A 19,481-nucleotide genomic window follows, 5' to 3' on the forward strand; every position below is an offset into this window, starting at 1 on the left:
TGCATTCATTCTTCTTGACTTGTATCAGTTGTTCAGGCGGTTGCTGGTGGTAAAGTGACGTATTTGCATCCCTTTGTCCATCCCTTTAAAACCACAGAATACTCATTTTCTAATGGATGCTTCCAGTAGGATAACACACCATGTCACGAAGCTCAGATCCCCTTGAACTGGTTTCTTGAACGTGAAAATGAGTTAACTGTACTCACATGGCGTCCACAGTCACAAGATCTCAATCCAACAGAGCACCTTTGAGGTGTAGTGCTACGGAACATTGGCATCATGGATGTACAGGTGATAAATCTGCAGCAACTGTGTGATGCTGTCATGTCAGCGTGGATCAAAAATAATGTTTCCAGCACCTCATTGAACCCATAGCACAATTAACGCAGTTCTGCAGGCAAAAGACACCATACTCTTTGCCCCACATTCATGATGTAGAAGACCAAGTGACTTGTGCTTCTGTGCTGTAGGTGTCAGCCTGCCATTAACCTATATTTGCTCAAAGAGAAATTGGATTAAAAGTTTGCGTAAAGCCACAGGTGCTGTTGGGTTCAAGGCTTAGTCAGCCCGAGTGAGAACCTGCTTGACACAGGACACGGCTGCTCAGCGAGTAGCTACTGAAGGATGAAGTGTCAAAGAAACACTCGCTTCTGATTGGTTTGCAGACACTGTAGGCGACAACGGCTTAATTTGACTACAAGAAAGAAACAATCGCAACTATATTCTAATTCTTAAGGGGCTTCGTACAAAACAGGTCTAGCAGTATACATATAAAGACCATGGTTATTATCTTATTTCAACAAAAATCGATTTGTGCTTCACTTTTGCCATTGGACGCACCGTCTTGTCTCTGCGCTCCTCCAAGATCTCGCGGGATTAAAGATGTAACGGGTGGTTAAGAAAAAAAAAAAAAGGAAAAAAAGGTGGTTCGGTATCTGCACCGGGTTGTCAGCAGAGCGGCACAGGTAGCCAGCTGCACCTCTGTGGGCTCACGCTCGTCTACCTAGCGACGCTTGACTCAGTACGTGACACGACTGGGGAGTATCTGGAGGTGCGAGCCTCGGCGAACCAGCCCGCTCCATCATAACCGGCGCAGGTCACCTTAGCGCTCTCCTACCGGCATTTTCCGTCCACCGTCTCCGAAGATGATACCTGGCAAACGCAGAGCTGCAGTCATGATCTTCTCGGTGGCGATATTTGGAGCTCTGATGCTGCAGTCCGTCTCATCTCAGAACGGTAGGAAAGCTCTCCCTATAGAAAAACGCAGCGTGTTACACATCATGGTGAGAATGCGGTTTTAAGGGAGGCACTGGCATTGGCTGACTTTGATGCATTAAAAAAAATGTTACTTTAAATGAATTACTGCAAGATTCCTCCAGCCTCATTAGATAATCCTCTGTTTCTGACAGAAACACACACCAGAGCGGATCGATTGGCGTCTTGTTGGCCCAGCGTTAGAAAAGAAGGGTTAATAAATCATTAATGGGCTACAATCTGTACTGCTGTAGTGAGCCATAAGGAGGCCTGTGCAGTGTCCCTAAAATGTCCTTTGAAGTGTGGAGCTGAATACTGAGCCGATACATGAGCGGTTCAGGCAGCAAGGACAAGTTCTGTCCACGGGTAGGATCGTGCCACACTGAAGTTTAAAACCTGTGATGCCAGCACACAAACACTCTCTCACATGTCCAGTCAACATGCTGTCACGCGTGGGTCTGCTCAGAAATGGCAGGATAGGGATCAGGAATTCAGAAAAATAAAATCCTCTGCTACAGAGTGAAATAATTGTATGCATCAGTGCAGGTCCTTGTAACATAGGCCCATGTAATTATGTAGGACCTTAGAAGCGCAGCTCTGTAAATAGCATCAGTCCATTTTGCTGCATGTTCCTATTTTTAGAGCAGAGATGCTGCACTGGGAACTATGGCTTTAATGTCCTCTTGCAACAGTGAATCTGTTAACTCTTTGCTGAGACGTGCTGCACTGCAGAATGGCATTGATTTCCCAGCGCAGCTCCACTTGCCCAATTCACCCTCAGCTCGTAAACCTCATCCCCCCCCCAAACTGATTAGGGCTGTGTAACCCCCCTCTCAGTCCACTATCTGTTTGTGTATACTGTAAGCGTGCAGTGCTTCTTGCATTCCTTTGCGAGCTCTGTGTGCGGACGAGTGAGAATGGATTGAGCTCCGGCCTTCCCCGGAGTGGTCCATGTGTAGGATTGCATTACACATCTCCTCCTATACTGTGCGCCCACTCACAACATCTCTTCTCCAATCAGAGCTGACAAAGCTCAGACTTCTGATTAGAAATACTGGCTTTACATCCGACAGGAGGAGGTAGAGATCAATCTTCTTTATTGCCTTTCAAATATTGTAGTTTTCTCTCTTCTTCTTTTTTCTTCTTCCTTTCTTCAGAATATTAGCAAACACTGCTGCCAGTCACGTCCCAGAATCCATTTGGCTGCTTATATGTGAAGCTATATCTCAAAAGATTAATACAACAGTATATCATGTTGCTTCCTGTCGAGATGCGTTATCCCCCCTCTGACACCAAATATCAATGTTTTTTCACAACATACAGATGCTCTAAATCACAGGTGTCGAACTCCAGGCCTCGAGGGTCGGTGTCCTGCAGGTTTTAGATGTGTCCTTGATCCAACAAAGCTGATTTAAATGGCTAAATGACCTCCTCAACATGTCCTAAAGTTCTCCAGAAGCCTGGTAATGAACTGATCATTTGATTCAGATGTGTTGACCCAGGGTGTTATCTAAACCCTGCAGGACACCGAGGCCTGGAGTTCGACACCCCTGCTCTAAATAGATATCAATCCAGTTTGATTTACCAGACTCACTTCTTCATTTCTCTTTGAGCTAATGTTTTAAATGAAGTGAAGAAGGAGAAGAAACTGACTCACATGGGGGAAAAATCAGACTGCCAGTTAATTGAATTGGTATTTAATGCAATAGTAATCTGTAACACAACAGTGCACAGATGAAATAAATGATTCTTTTCCCAATGTATCAAGATCGTATCTTGTGATTCCCAGCCCTACTCTCTGTGGACGTATGAGTCTAAAGTGAAGTTAACATAACAGACTGTTTAAACAGTCTGAAAAACAAAGTAATGTTTTATTTTCAGAAGCTAAAAAATGATATTTTGTGAGCTATTTCAGTTTGAGTTGTAGATTTTATTGTTTCAGTACCTGATGAATTGGCCAAATTACAAATAATTTGCATTACATTTGTAGATGTTTCCAGAGACTGAAAATGATTGTGTTTAAGGAAAAGATTTAAACATGTAAAACTAAAAGATGTAACAATGTATTGTATTATAATAGAGCAAATTAACAAAAGCATATAAAGCACGATAATTGCCGGGGATATTAAATATCAGTTGTTTTCATTGCCCAGCAATCCATTGATTATTACTCTCACTTGGCTAAAAGATTATTTGGTCAACATATGGACGAAGAAGGGAAAAAGCGGGGAACAAATCTCATCACAGTTTTCCGAAACATAAGACGATGCTGACATGTTTCTCATGAAAATTTAAACCCCGAGCAGCTGAGGAGCACACAGGAGAGAGAAAAAAGCTAAATCCTGCAATTAAAAGGTTGGAACCAGTGAACGGTTTGTATTTTTGACTGGTAAATGACAGAAACCATTACTGATCACGACTAACCACAATTGCCCACATTTATTCTTTTTTTCTGATAATTATTGGATGGATGCATTGTTTCATCTCTAATGTGCATTTCTGCTATATCTAACATCAAAGGCAATCCCTACAGGGAAATGTAAGAGAAGTAGTGCCGTTTTCTGAAGCCCCACGATGCATATAAAACATTAACATGCTTGAACAACACAGTTGTCAAATTCAGTTTAATCTGATTGCATGTAAGTATAATTATTGTTACTATAACACATCAGCTCCCTTATGTTGCATTTCAGTGCTTCGAAATGTTTATTAAACTATATCAAAACATTTAAGACATATATATTAGAACCATTTTCACTGTGCAGTTAATGCCGTCCAGCATGTGAATGTATGTAATTGCTGTTTTCTTCAGTATGTGTTGGAACATAAACTGGGACTGTGGCCAGAATTTCTTCATTTTAGATACATTTAAATTGGATTCGTCAGACGATTCGAGGTCGTCTGCTGTCAGTTTGTGCTCTTGGATTTGCAGTTTGAATAATAAAACTGAAATTGGCACACAGTGTCATAGTGTGGATCTGGACAGGAACAAACACTCTGATAAAGGACAAAAGAAAGTTAGGACTATTTATATACTGGACTGATGGGCAGGTGGAAACAGGTGAGGAACGAGACACAGCTTAACCTAATCAACACAGTTTATTGCAAGCTGAAAGTAAAACTAGAGTGAGGAACGGCAGAAAGGTAACCTTCAAAGCAAAAGAGGGAACAGTTCAGAAGACAAAGGGTAAATGCAGCGGCTAACAAGAATAACAAACAGTGGAACAGACGCTAGTAGAAAGACAAGAAAGAGGAACAGATGGGGAAAAACAGAGGAAACTAAAACTGCTGCAAAGAATAAAAATAAACACCTGAACTTGAACTGAAACCAAACTGAAAGGCTAAAGGTTTTAAAAATAACAGCAACAACAACAAAAAAAACACGAGTCAAAAAGTGAAAAAGTGCAAAAATATAAAAAATACAAGGACCAATAATGCACAGATCTTACCAGAAAAAGCATATAAACACAACATCTAAAGACCAAACAATTATTTCATTGAGAGAACAAAAGACACACACACACAGGTGCTTTATGCACATTAAAATTCAGAAAGAATTTAGAAGCAAATTGGGAACACAGACAATGAAAACGTTAGATGGCAATAACAGATTTTTGGACTGTCACGCTGATATAGCGTATATGAATAGATCTCTTGATAATAAATGTGATGTGATTTGCTACAACAAGTACAATTTTACAATGTTGCATTGGGTTTTTATACGTTTAAGTGTGAAATAGGCAAATTATTTCCTTTAACATGTCAATATGAACTAAATGTTCTTTGCACAATGTTATGGCTGTTGAGTTTAGCACCATTTGTTTTTAGATTGGTTGCCTCCCATCATCAAAGGTTTATGATGTAATTCTGTCTTGCACCAGATACAAAATCTCTCAGGAAAATCACTAAAAAATGAGAAGACGATAGCAATTTTATTTTCCCTGGCATTCATCGGTGGCGTTCCCTAAGCGATGGAAATAGCGCAGCAGCAACAAGCGCAGTAACTGTGGAAAGTAACAAATTAAAGAAAAAATTAATTGGAGGGGATAAAGGAGGTGAAAAAATAAAAGTGAACCTCAGTCTTTGTGACAGCAGTACAGGAAACACATCTCACTGTGAGTAAAAACAGATTCATTGCTAACAGAAGGAGCTTTGATTTGTGGCTCAAATAGGGACTGTGTAGTTAATTTAGGCCTTAATGAAAAGGACAAACATTACAATTCTCCACAGTTTGGTGAGCTGTCCTCGCCCAGCTCATGTGAAAAGAAGCACATTTTGAAATCCAGCTGGAGTAGCATAGTTTTCCACCCCTCGAAATCCCGGGCCCGCGTCAGTCATGAACGTTCTCGCTGAGTTGCACCAGGAATGTGACCTTAAGTTGCATTCAAACTTTGAAGTGCTGTGTGAGAACTTTATCTGTGGACATCATGTTTAATTTAAGATATTAAGCTAGCTTATTATTCACTAATGGAAAAAAAACATCCCACACATTAGACGCACACAAAACTAAACCGAAATCCTCTTGACGCGAGTGGCGTCATTCGGACATGTGCTGTACAGTGGTGTGCGAAGACGTGGCTACTGGCTCAGCACTTTTAACATGTCTACTCTGTCGGAGTTGACAGGGTCTGTCTCTCAGCATTTCTGCGATAAGAGCTGAGGGGCTGGCTTTAGGTTTCAGTCATGTTATTTGCTGGTTTGCATGTATGAAGGAATCTTTATGTGCACACTGTATATGGTCTGGTCTTCAGGAGCCCGTTGCAGGCTGTGCAGCAGAGTCTTGTGATGTCAGCAGCTTGACACAGAAACCAGGTGATGGTCTGTCTCATCTGGTTGGCTGTCTCTTCTTCCTACTTTGTTGCCGTAGAGTGCTTCTATGGAAACGCAGGGGGTCTATCACCATGTGCCCACACACTCCCCAGAGACCCAGAGCTGAGGCTTCTATAAATCTCTTGTCTCTCTGCAGAGCCTATAGAGCGTGCATATAACTTCCACCTCCATGATTAAAAGCATTTACATTTAAAAGGGAGACATTTCAATCCAGTCAAATTATAAGCAGCTTGTTGTATCAGTGTCCTTGTTATTCAGTAATTACATAAACACGATTTTCTGAGCACTGAGATATTTTTATTATACAGCCAAGAAAATGACAAGGTCGTGTGGAGGACTTCTTGATGTGAGCGCTGTGCGAGCCAGGCGCAGTTTTATATGATGCCATTAATTGCACAGAACCAAGTGAGAGCAGCCTCGCAGGGCCGTCCCAGAAGAACTGAATTAAAGCTTCCCAGGAATAGCAGCAATAATAGTTTAGACAGATCTGGGGTTGTCTCTTTTTCCCAGAGCAAAAATTGTCAGTGTGATGACTGATGGCTCATCAGAGGTGAAACTGTTTGTCAATGAACTGATTTGTGACTTTGCATCAGACGCCATCACATTGCGCTGGGCTCTGGTTGAGAGCGAATGGTCGCATCTGATTTGTTTTTTCATATTTTGTGTAATATATACTGTATATATACAGTGGGTGCTTGTTGTGAACATGGTGAAGTTGGCTTAAGGTGAGAGGATTTAAAACGTCTTGAGCTGACAGACCCAAGATGAGATGTATAAAAGGATTATTTTAAATTTGGTGTAAGATTTGTGCAAAAATGTTTTTTGTAGCGGTTCACACCAACCGCTAAATTTTGCAGGAGAAATTTTCAGCATTTATTTTTTGGACTAAAAACTCGATTTTTCACCGATTTGTTGAAATATGTGCAAAAGAGACGGTAATACAGATTCAACTTCTTGATCAAACCAACTTCCTGATGTTGTTTCCTAGTTAGAATAGGATGAACCCAAAATCTCAATCTCTTTCTTCTTTGATTTAGATTCAGAACGCACTGTGGATAAAAAATAATGCTTAACTGAAATCTGTGGGGTGATTGTGTAACAGCAAAGTTGGTAGTAGAAGAATTACTTACAAACCAGGAACCTTTCTTTAGTCAGATTTGACTGGTGTCCTTATTCATCCCTGGGACTACTGAAATTAAAGTTGTGCCTTGAGGTGGCTACAAGTGGTGAGACTAGCTTCAAGGATCCTCTGATAACAAGTCCCTTTTCAATTGGGAAAAACTAATGAGTGCCAGATTAATTAATGAAGGGAAATGATGATATTTGCAACTTTAATCTGAATTTATCAACATGGCTAGACATTTTATAAACCAGGAAATGATTAGATTAATTGGGGAGTTAAGCAGCTGTCATTTATTCATTTATTTATTTCTAATTTTAACATAATTTGTCTGTTCTGTTCATTATTTTGCATTTGTTGCTGTTCTTTTCATTTGGTCATGTCCTTTGTCTGGCTCCTGTTTTAATTTAACCTGTTACTTTCTCACCTGCACCTGTTTCTCCTCTTTTGTTTTGCCTCTGGACACGCTGCCCCCGTAAACGACCACCACCAGCACCGGCGGGCTTTGTGAAATCACCTCTTTCTGAGACTAAGCTCACAGGTGACACCTTTGAGCTGTACTGTGACGTGGTAGGTAACCCCACCCCCGAAATCCAGTGGTGGTACTCTGAGATCAACCGAGCCGACTCTTTCAGGCAGCTGTGGGATGGTGCCCGGAAGCGGCGGGTGTCCATCAGCACCGCCTACGGCATCAATGCTGTGAGCGTGTTGGGGGTATCGCATCTCACACTAGACGATTCTGGGACATACGAGTGCAGAGCCAGCAATGACCCACGGCGTAATGACCTCCACCAAAATCCAGCCACCACCTGGATCCGTGCTCAGGCCACTATAACAGTGCTGCAGAGTGAGTGGTCAGTGTAGAGCAATCCTCCCCCAGTTCCTGTGTGATTCAGCCTCCATCATACCTCTCCAGAGGAGCAGTAGCTTCCTAAGTAGGTGCCACCCTCCCCCACAGACCTGAGAAATGAGGAAAAAACACCATCCTCTCATCTTCTTGTTATCTTTAGTAAGCAGAGCTGAGTAGTATTCTTTTAATGCTCATCGCACATTTCAACTCTTACTTTAAATAGAGCTCACAGAGCCCAGTTTTTTCCTTCTTTTCCTCCCTTTTCTCCTCTTTTCTTCTAATTTCCCAGAATTATTCATTATAATTGTGGTTTTTCTCTCATTGTTGTAACCTGCTTGGTATTTGGCATTTGGTATCACCTTCATCACAGCCATGTTTTATTTGGAGAGTGATAGCACGTCTCATTTCTGACTCATATTAGCGCTAACAGTAGTTTCTTGTTTGCTCACCAGAATCACAGTGCTTTTTCTAGAGACGTGTATCTTCTTCAGCCTTATAAAAGGACAAAATGGGGGCCAAATCTCCATACAGTTTTTTTTTCTTTTTTTTTTGGGAGGGGGGCTGAGTACCTGCCAGCACAAACCTGCAGGTGCTTTGTTGCAGACGGTGTTTTAGGCCATGACTAAAGATTAAGAGCTTCACTGGTGTCTAACTGTGCAAACAAGACATAGATGATCAGGATTAAGCAGAATACTAACTCTCCAATTAAGATCTTCATTGTTTAAAAGCCAACTGAAGCGAGCAGCTTCGGCAGGTTACATTTCTACGGGATGCAAACGAGGAGGCAGATTTTAATTGTTGTAAGAGGTTCATTTTAAGGTAATAAATCTAATCTCTAAATTAAGTGGAGGGATATTTTCATGAAGCTAAATAAGTTGTGGTAAGTCCAAAGAATTGGTATAAATAACATTAGTGTGCTTCATAAAAAATGTTCTGGAGTCACTGTAATGTGAAACCTGTTTTTATCCACCTGCATTGTAACAGATGTATACTTATCATCATGCCTCACACAAAACACATCCAGCTGCTATAATTAAACCAAGTGCTTCTCCAAAGCTAGCCTGTAATCCAAAAGCTACATTTTGTTCTGTAAAGTTATATTTGGTAATGTAGTTGCTCGAATGGGTGTATTTCATGTCCAGCTACCCAGAAAGTGAATGGACCTTTACTTCAGCAGGCTGGGATGCCCAGAATAATTCCTCCCACTTTAAACTATTCCTGAGCATTATTGAAAAACGACTAGTCGTCTGTAGTGTCTGAACTCTACATCTTCCAGCGCGCCTTCACCCACTACTTCTGCTGTGGCTGAGCTACGCTTCTCTTGCAGAGCCGTCCATTGCTGCCTCTGAACACGTCACGCTTCCAGTGGAAGGAGAAAGCCTCACACTGCAGTGCAACCTGACCAGCCCCCACAGCACCGTCCAGGAAAGCTTCTGGATGAAGAACGGCGAGGAGATCCCAGAAACGCGTGACTCAAGCAAGAACACTGAGTACAGGTCAGCTTTTTTCACGAGTCTGAGAGGAAGAGGTGTTTAGCAGCCTGGCGTGCGTTCACGTGAGATGTATTTCTGCTCCGCAGGCTGAAAAGACCAAGAGCAGATGACGCTGGAGTGTACATGTGTGTCTACAACTTCAGCACGACTCCTTCGGCCAACGCCACCATCGAAGTTAAATGTAGGTGTTGACTGGCGAGCTAAAGCCGTCTTTGCAATTTTGAGGCCACATTAGAGATGCCACCAATAAAAATGGCCTTGAGCACTTGTATCGCTGTCATGTGAGGACCTGTGATCTCAAACGGCTCTGCTGGCTGCTCAGGGGCAGCCGGTGCCCTTGACACCTCCATCAAGCCAGTGCCCGGCTCAGTGGCAGCAGATGGTGTCTTGTTTGTCTGATGGAAAGGGATTATGTAAAATCTGGTCAGCCTTTTCTGCTGTTGCATTGCAATGGAGGTAAATTGGATTTCAGGGGCAGTTTTCTTGATATTATATGGGGCATTTCTATTATTGCAGTCCGTTTTATAATATACTGAGTAATGCACACAGTTTATGGTTACATTGGCTCAAATACTCTTGCTAGATTAAATGTAATGCTTTATGTTTGAAGTTCACTTTCATACACACAAGTGTTCGTCTCTGCAGTGTAAAAAGACTATTGGAATGACTCCTGCTTTGCGCTTCAGTGCTTTATTCTTAAAAAAGAAAAACAAACTGCTGTGCGTGATTTACCTCATGTGACTGTTTTTTAGCTTTTACTCAGATTACTTCATAAATGTGCAATGTGGTTAAATGCAATACAGCGATCAGTGAGAGCATTACTATCAGTTTCAACTTGGAAAAATAACAAAAATTATATTATTATTGTTATTTTTAAAAAATTAATTTCTCAAATGTGTTTTGTGTTTTAGCTGCTCCTGAGATTGTAGGCCACAAACGTAGTGAGAATAAGAACGAGGGCGATCACGCTATACTCCACTGTAAGTCTGTGGGTTATCCTCACCCTGTGTGGTCCTGGCGCAGGAACGACAAGGTATGTCATATGAATTTAAATGATACTGCTTAGATATCATTTGTGATGTTTAGATTTTATGATTTTAAAAAGATTCTAAGTCTCATATGTACAGCAACTGGTTTCAGTGGTAAAGTAAATCTCCTGTTAGTAATTGAGACTAGCTACCTAAGCAGAAGGTCACCATTAAGAACACTTAAGGTTAAGAGGTCCCCAAATCCCACAGCTGCAGTCTAAGGATTTTATGTGTTTGACTTACTCTAAATATTAAAGCTCAACAAGAACATTTACGATTAACAGAAACAACAAATGGAAAATATTGTAGATCGATTCTTTAATTGATCTACAATAAATGGAAAAATGAAAACGTATCCAGAATAAATATAAACCCACCGGTATAACAGTTTCACCTGAAAAGTATCACACTCAGGCACGACTGTTGTTTTTCAGTCTGATTTTATGTTTTTTTTAAAAAGCCCATGGTCATAGAAAGTTGATTAAAAAACAATAGCTAACCTTTCAAAATAAAAGTGAAAATACTCTTTTCAGTTTATTTTTACTTTAGTATAACTACATTCATATACAGGGTGGGGCATTTATATGGATACACCGTAATAACATGGGAATGCTACAGTTAGCAAACTGTTTGCCCCCTCACATATACTAATGTGCCACAAACAGGACTTTAATATCACCAACCATTCCCATGTTATTACGGTGTATCCATATAAATAGCCCACCCTGTAGTTAAAGCTAAGTTTTATTGGTAAAAATCTATTTAAAAGATGCTATTGAACTCCAAAATGAAGTAGAAAAATGGATGTTTTTACTCTCCAGCTCCTTGGTTTAACTAGTGTTGATCTGGAGGTAGTTCTGCTGGCACCAGTCTACAAAGCCTTGGGTCAGTTCTCTGTACTCCTTGTCGTCCCCATCAGTGATAGCATAGATAAAACCAGGTGCTTGAAATAATCCTCATCTCAAAGGTGCTCCATTGGATTGAGATCTGGTGAATGTGTAGGTCATTTTAGAAACAGTGTACTCATTGACATGTTTAAGAAACCAGTTTGAAAATATCTTAGCTTTATAACATGGTATATTATCCTGCTGTAAGGAGCCATCAGAAGACGCATACACTGTGTGGATCGGCAACAATACTCACGTAGGTGGGTGGTGAGTCAGTGATGCTCTGGGCCAAGAAAATATCCCCCACACCATAGACCACCACAACAGCCTGAAATGTTGATAAAGGGCAGCATGGACTCAAGCCTTAATGTTGTTTATGCCAAATCCTACCATCCAAATATTCAGGTAGAAATTTAGTCTCATCACACCAAGCAACATTTTTTCAACCCTCTATCATCCAATTTTGGTGAGCCCATGCGAACTGGAGCCTCCGTTTCCTGTTCTTAGATGACAAAAAGCAGCACGTGATCTTCTGCTGCTGTCGTCCATCTGCTTCAAGGTTGGACATGCTGTGCGTTCAGAGATGCTCTTTTGCATACCTTGATTGTAATAAGTGGTTATCTGAGTTACTTTTTATCAACTCTAAGCAGTCTGGGCATTCTTCTCTGACCTCTGACATCAACACTGCATTGTCACCCAGACAACTGCAGCTCATCCTTTTCAGATGATTCAGAGATGGTTGTGTGGGAAAACCCAGTAAATCAGCAGGTTCTGAAATGCAAGTGGCTTAAATCACCTTTCTTTTCTGTTCTGATACTCAATTTGAACTTCAGCAGGTCGTTTTGACCATGTCTACAAGCCTAAATGCACTGAGTTGCTGCAATGTGATTGGCTTATTAGACTTTTGTGTTAATAAGCAGCTGAACAGGTGTACCTAATAACATGTCTGGTGAATTTATAATACTCCATGATCTAAACTAAGGCACAAAAAACTGTCCATGTAAAAAAAAAAAAAACTCTCACTGCCAAATCACCAGGATGATTCTCTTCATTCCCTCTTCGTAGGACTTTGAAAACTCAACACGCATCTACATCGTCAGCAAAGACAACTACACAGAGCTCCACATTCTGAATCTGGACATTGATGAAGATCCAGGGGTGTACGTCTGCAACGCCACCAACATGATTGGCCACACTACTGAGAAATCTGTGCTGAGGGTTCGCAGCCACTTGGCCCCCTTATGGCCTCTCCTGGGGGTTTTGGCTGAGATCATCATCCTGGTCGTCATCATCGTTGTTTATGAGAAGCGCAAGAAGCCAGAAGATTTACAAGACGGTGAGTCACCGCTGATAATGCTTAGGAATGTTTTATTAGTCCATCGTTTAAATATAACTGGGGATAGATTAGCTGCCTTCAGCATACAAATGAAATACCTAATGGGTCTGTCATGTGAAAAGGCTCTGGTGTGAGCTTGAAGGCATTTCTTCCCCAGGTGCACCGGCAGAGTTGCCTGACACTGTGCCCATCGCTGTGCCCGCATTCAATAATTCAGGCAGCGAGGCTGACCCAGAACGCAGACACTGTTGCACCTTGTCAGGACAATATCATGCCTTTAATATTCATGAGAAATATGATACTGCAGTGTTGAGGAGGTGGGCGGTTTCAATTATTAATACCTTTCCAGGGACCTTGTAGTGTCCTCAATGCAATGTCCCTAATGCAAACTTAACAATGATGCTCGTAATTTAGCTGTGAAACCTGGGTATGCCATCCTGCAATTTTCTGATAGCGCTGAGCACTTCATTTGAGAGTCTAGCTACGTCATATATTATGCATTAATGGTATTTGGGCAACCTTTTCCTCTCAAACAGAATTTTGATGTTGTCACCTGCTGATTAGCTGTAGCACCGAGGGAATGACTGACACCTAAGAGCTGTCGGTGGTATTCACTAACGCCTACAGTCATTGCACTTGAACGTTTTCTCAGTACGGTTTATTATTTTATCAGAATAGATTGCAGAATATGGGAGCGATATAGTCCCCTCGAGAATCCGTACAGCCTTTAAGCAGCAAATCAAGACGGATGCAGATTGCTTGCTTTCGTGAATTGTTTTACTTGAAACTCTCGGACCTGGTTTCTCTTCTCTCCGCTTGTTGCATATATTTTAAAAGATTGTTTTAATATCTCCCATCCTCCCCTTTTTCCAAATTGCCTAACGTAAACTGTGTTTGTGGTAAGTGAGAGACTTTGCATGCCTCGTGAATTTCAATAAGCATTCAGCCTCGTCATCCTCCCGTCTGCGGCACATTATAATCAGCACTTTTAAACGTTTCAGTTCCAAATTTTAGGTTTTTATTTGTTTTGATGAAATGATTATGCCATGTCTTTGCATCACACTCATAAACATAATCACCGCAGCAGAGAAATGGCATGTAGCACTCTAAGGAATTTGAAGTGTTTCGTCACTGTTTGAAAATGCTGCGCTGAGTTATCACCGCAGGGCTGATAATCATGGACCTGCTTCTCGCTAATCTCCTTGAGTGAGCAGATGTTCTTTGTGAGCGCTGCTTGTCTGTGCATGACTACAGTATTTTTTTTCCCCAGTTTGAATTCTGCCTGTTGTTCTCAGTTGCTCGTGCATTTTATTGTGATGTTTAATTACACTCTGTGTTTTGTGAGTGTTCTCATGAGCTACTTTTCATTCTGCATCGCAGCCATTTTTATATATATATATATATATATATATATATATATATATATATATATATATATATATATATATATATATATATATATATATATATATATATATATATATATATATATATACATATATATATATATATATATATATACACACACATACACACACAGTTTGCTCCTGTGTTACTTCACCTAGGCTATGTTTTTATTTGGTAACAGTCTGTACTTGGAAACCACAGACGTAGAGATTTTTAGGGCACTAAATGTCAGCTTTAAGCAAAACACCTCATCAGCGTGTGCAGCTTCTTTGCGATTATTTTATTTTTTTTGGTGTTCATTTCTCCATATTTTCCTCTTGCTGCCACAGATGATGATCTAGCTGGACCAATGTAAGTATAAACATTTCACCTCTTACCACCTTATCTCTGTTTAGCTTGGTAAAGTAATGTGTGTTTTGTTGTAGATTATCATGATGTATCTACTCCAGACAGTCTGTAGAGCTCACTGTGAAGTAGTTCCTAAAACTGGGTCACAAATAACGGTGAGCATCATGTCCTAGTATTTCAGATAAATCACCGGATGGTATTTTAAGGTCAAGTTTGGCCACTGTTGCTGTGACTGACAAGTTGTCTGGATTAGGAAAGTCCTGCTTAATCCGCCCATGTTTGGCAGTGAGAAGCAGTATGCATTGTTTATTAAATGTTTTTTTTAACACGCTACAACGTAGTTTTAGGCAGATGTGTGATTTAAGGCATAGTTTTGTTCTTCCTGTTTCCCCTCCTGGCTTCAGTAATCTATTGATAGGTGTCCTGGTAACCTAAATTTTAGTTACCTAGTATCTTTTTTAAGAGGAAAAAACTTAGCTCACTGAAATGCACACAAAAAAAGAACAGAAAAAACTCTCAGCAGGTAAAAAATTATGTTTAAAAATGTTTTAAAAATATTTACATAACTGGTCCTGGGTCTGGTTTTGTCCTTGCTGCAGTCAAAGACTGAATGTAAAAGATGGAGGTAGCCTCAGATCTAAAAACTAATCTAATGCGAGAGTGCTATATACCTGCATTCTCTTTAATGGCCAGCAGGGGGAAACAAAATGTCTATAGAAGAAAAAACTAATATGCTTCTTACATGACTTAATACCTCAGTAAACATTTTCCTTGTGTGTTTATGGTCTCATTCACTAGTTTTAAGTCGTGTTAAAGAAAATGTGATGTTAATTTTATAACTTATTGTCCCATTTAGTATAAAATACATTATAGCATGGGCGTCAAACATAAGGCTAGGGGGCCAGAAGTGACCCAGCAAAATATATATAGGAAAGGCTAAGAAGTGATCTGCAAGACTTTTCTGTACTTTTACATTTCTAATGTAAAAAACTGACATGTGCTGTTGAAATTGTACTTCTTTATATTATATTAAGATATCTCAGGGATTAAATGTGTAGTTAAATGTCTTTAGACTGACAGAAATTGGAGTTTCACTCATTTGGCCCACATAACTGGGCCAGACTCGGCCCTCGGTGTAGAATTAGTTTGACATCCCAGCATTATATAGACTTAAAGGTTTAGAGACTAGACATGACAAAAGGACTAAATGACAATCCTCTGGCTATGTCCATCTTTGATATACAGTTTATGGCTGCAAACAGTAGTAGTAGATGTTTTCATCAGTGGTTGCATTAATAACCCTGAGCCATCATCAAGGCATCAGTCAACTGTCAACATCAGTCAGTTTCATCTATAAATAAAATGATGGTAAATTTCTACCACAAGCTTGCAGATGTTAAAATTGGTTAATTAGCAGCCTGCAGCGTTTATTTTATGTCATGAAACAGAAAGCGGAGCATTAGCTATTTTTATTTCATACACGACAACAATCATTTTACAGTTGTTAGGACTGAGATCACTAGTTTCTGTGTATGACATGTGTTCAAAAGTTTATTTAAATTAGGCTCATCTCTGTTCAAGATCAGCTTCTTGATCATGTCCAAAAATTTTTTGCCAAGAGACCAAATATCAAGCGAGCTGATTTATATTTTTCCCCCTATGAAGGATTTGTGCCAGAGTGCCATCTTGTGTCATTGTGAGCGTAGGTAGCTTCATGAAAAATGATGGGTCACCACCCAGACCGGTTGATATTTGATATTTGAAGTGTCCAATCATGTGTTTTAAGACAAAAAGCAGCAGCCTTGCTGAATAAACTGTAAAGGTGCATGAGAAGATAACCTTGAATTTGAGATTTGCCATTTACACCACAAGGCGGTTTTTTTGGAGGTTTTTTTAGGGATTTGATCACAGAACTGCTTGATAACACCTCATATACGCTTTGTTTGAGATGAGAGCTGATTGTGTGTTTTACTTCTTTGTAAAGGAAAACTAACTCGACCAACAACCACAAAGACAAGAATCTCCGCCAGAGGAATACAAACTGAGCAGCCTGTCTGCTGAGTAAGTATTAAATTATTAAGAGAAGCCCTGATAATAAAGACCTGTGGCCACAAACCCAAGATGACTGATTTGATTTAATTTAATTTAATTAAGTGTAATTACATAAAACCAAATGAGAACAACAGTTGCCTCAAGGTGCTTTATATTAAAAGGTAAAGACCCTCCAAGAATACAAGTTGACTATACGAAACAATAACTGAATGCTTTTGTCACGCAGGATAACTCATATATACTAATAGATCGCATTTACACTGGGCTAACAAGCTGAATCTTCTCTTTTCTGCAGGTCTCATTACACATGTATTGACCATATGAAGGTAAACAAGAATGGACTCCATACCCGTTGTTTATAGGACACATCTGCCATTAAAAGTATGGTTGTGGAGGAATTAAATGAGGCATGCCTTATGATTTTATTGTGTGAGGGTGTGAGGTCAGGAGGTACCCAAACCATTATAGAATTGTTAACATTATAACCATTGTGACTGCATGCGGTTGTTGACGTTTATTATTTTTCCCCATGCTCTTAACCACTAATTTAACATTTTTACTACTTCTAAAAATAATGCATGCAAGACGTTGACCTTCTGTTTGCTACAGAAATGGCTTTTTTTTGGTTTTATTTTGTTTTTTCTCTGAGAGTGGCTTCATTTTAATAATCTGTACTGTGTGTTTTAGAGGAAAAACGACACTCAGCAAAAGAAAATACCACCGTAATCTGGTATGACAGATGTGTACAGTTTTATCATCCTGCTGCATACCATTGGTTCATTTTATCCGACAGTATCTATTACATTTAAGGGCTTTGCAATGTCCCTCTAAATTTGATTAAGATCTACTGTATGTATGTACTGTATGTATTAAATCATAATAACTATGTATCAGATCACCGTTAATATAAAGACTATCCATATTATATGATGCACTTAAATGTTGAAAAGTATGAAAAAAACCTGTATAAAAGCCTACTTTAGGAAATCTGTACTAATCATTCTAACGTATTATTTTATAATTATGTGTATTGTACAGCATGGCTATTATCCTATGCAATTATCATCCATATCAGTATATGGCAAATCATTGCAGCTTTTGATTTCTCTGTGACAAAGCTTTAATCTAGTAGGATCACCGTAGAGCGTCGATGGCACACAACACAGCTGCATGAATTCTCGACAGCTTACGTGGGGCAGAAAGGAAAGCCCGCGTCCGAGCTGACACATGTGAAGCAATTCCAAGATCCCGAGTCATTTTTAAAAATAAATATCTTTAAAAAATCAGACATGTCTGGCAAATCAGTTTCTTTGCAAAACACAGAGTTGTACTCTTAGTCACATGGACTCTCAAAAGTGGAGAACAGCTCCATCTAGTGAGATTTCAGGAGGTCGAAATGGGGAATGTAGTGATGAACATCAGAGCAATAAAGACCTGCAAACCGTGAGGAAAGTGTTCGGGGGTACGTTTAAGTCTTACGCTGTGAAAATCAAGGATCAGATTAGATATGAAAAGACAGAAAGTAGTACACGGTGAAAGGACTTTGAGTGACAGCCGAGGGATGAAGCTGCCTTTCTTTTTAGGATTAATGGAGGATGCCACTGAGGTCACGTCTTGAAATGAAGGAAGGGAAATGAGTTTTAAACAGCAGATTCAAATATTCAGAGGGCTCGATGTTTAGAGTTCTGTTTTATGGTGCAATGTCAAATACTTTGACTTTGTAGTTCTGCCACTGTTGAGGGAGCTTTTTATAAGTTGTCAGGTAGTGAAACAGGCAAACCTACATGTCAAGTCAGCCATTAAAAGCTTTGCATTCATGATTTTAGTGCACATCATTGGAATATGCATGCATACATACATCTCAGTTCACTTACTGAGACTGATCTGTGTTCTTGTTGTACATTAGATACCAGTTCTTTTTGCTTAGTATAAAAAATCAATGTGCAAATTTAACCTGAGTCACATGAGACATCCTTAGTCTTTGAAGCCTTTTCTTTTTGTTAAACTTTATTCAACACTTTGCATAGTACAAAACTGCAAACATAACAGATAACAGAGCAGTCACAGACATTTATGTAATCCCAAAAAAGATTACTTTCACATCAGTCCATATCTGGACTTGAAACTGTTCCTCTTAAACACTGTCCTCTGCTGCTCCGTCTTCTTCTTTTTCTTCTTTAAAAAAACAGACATCAATTTATCTTGTAAAGCTTTAAAAAAAAAAAAAGAAGTATGATATCTCACTAGATTTAAAATAAATACAGCATATATTCTTTCTCCTGTGTTATCCTCGAGCTGTAGTGGGAAGCACTTTCATCACAAAATGTGGGAAACTGCTGCAGCCCAACAAAGGCGGGCACTATTTTGTCATTCCTTCTGGAAGGTAGCATCGGTTTCTTCCCTGATGGACTTTCAGGAATATTTTAAAAAACTATTACCAGCCAGAGAATAATAAACTATTGTTCTTTGACCTTTTTTTTTTTGTGTCTTTTTTAACTGTTTTATTAATTGTTTGGGTCTAATTCCTGTGATGTAATGCTGCACCCTGGATTAATATGTCAGCAGGATTCAAACAGTAATAAAATCAGTCCATTTCTAGAGCAGAGAGACATCTGTGACTTTGTGAACCCGGAAAAAAAAGGAGGGAACACAACTCCTGACAAAAATGATTTGTTGTTCTCTCGGGGCGGATTAATCTCTCGGATGTCAGGTGAACTTTAAACCGGTGTGATGGACTACTTCTTAAACAAGCCAGCGGATTGTTTTAATAGCAAATCTAAAGAGTTCTCCAAACTTAATGGAGAGATTAATGTTTTATTTATTTATTTATGGGACTTTATTTACATCTGCTGCCACAGTTGTCAACATCATGTGTC

General features: G+C 39.7%; 1 protein-coding gene across 3 annotated transcripts; it reads left to right on the forward strand.

Moving 5' to 3' along the window:
- Nucleotides 1–588: 588 nt before the first annotated feature.
- LOC113026596 (neuroplastin-like) lies at nt 589–17,891 on the forward strand. 3 transcript variants are annotated; one of them, XM_026175554.1, is made up of 9 exons: nt 589–1,236; nt 7,698–8,051; nt 9,382–9,550; nt 9,634–9,728; nt 10,459–10,580; nt 12,528–12,798; nt 14,535–14,556; nt 16,538–16,614; nt 16,901–17,891. In XM_026175554.1, exons 1-8 carry the CDS (start codon nt 1,146–1,148, stop codon nt 16,596–16,598), a joined length of 1,185 nt encoding a protein of 394 aa, XP_026031339.1. In that variant the 5' UTR covers nt 589–1,145; the 3' UTR covers nt 16,599–16,614; nt 16,901–17,891. The 3 variants fall into 3 exon arrangements, with proteins under 3 accessions (XP_026031339.1, XP_026031340.1, XP_026031341.1); XM_026175555.1 differs by having other exon boundaries at nt 646–1,236; nt 14,547–14,556; XM_026175556.1 differs by lacking the exon at nt 7,698–8,051 and having other exon boundaries at nt 682–1,236.
- The last annotated feature ends 1,590 nt before the right edge of the window (nt 17,892–19,481 follow it).

This window comes from Astatotilapia calliptera, chromosome 7 (assembly GCF_900246225.1).
Source record: "Astatotilapia calliptera chromosome 7, fAstCal1.2, whole genome shotgun sequence".
Lineage (NCBI taxonomy): Eukaryota > Metazoa > Chordata > Actinopteri > Cichliformes > Cichlidae > Astatotilapia > Astatotilapia calliptera.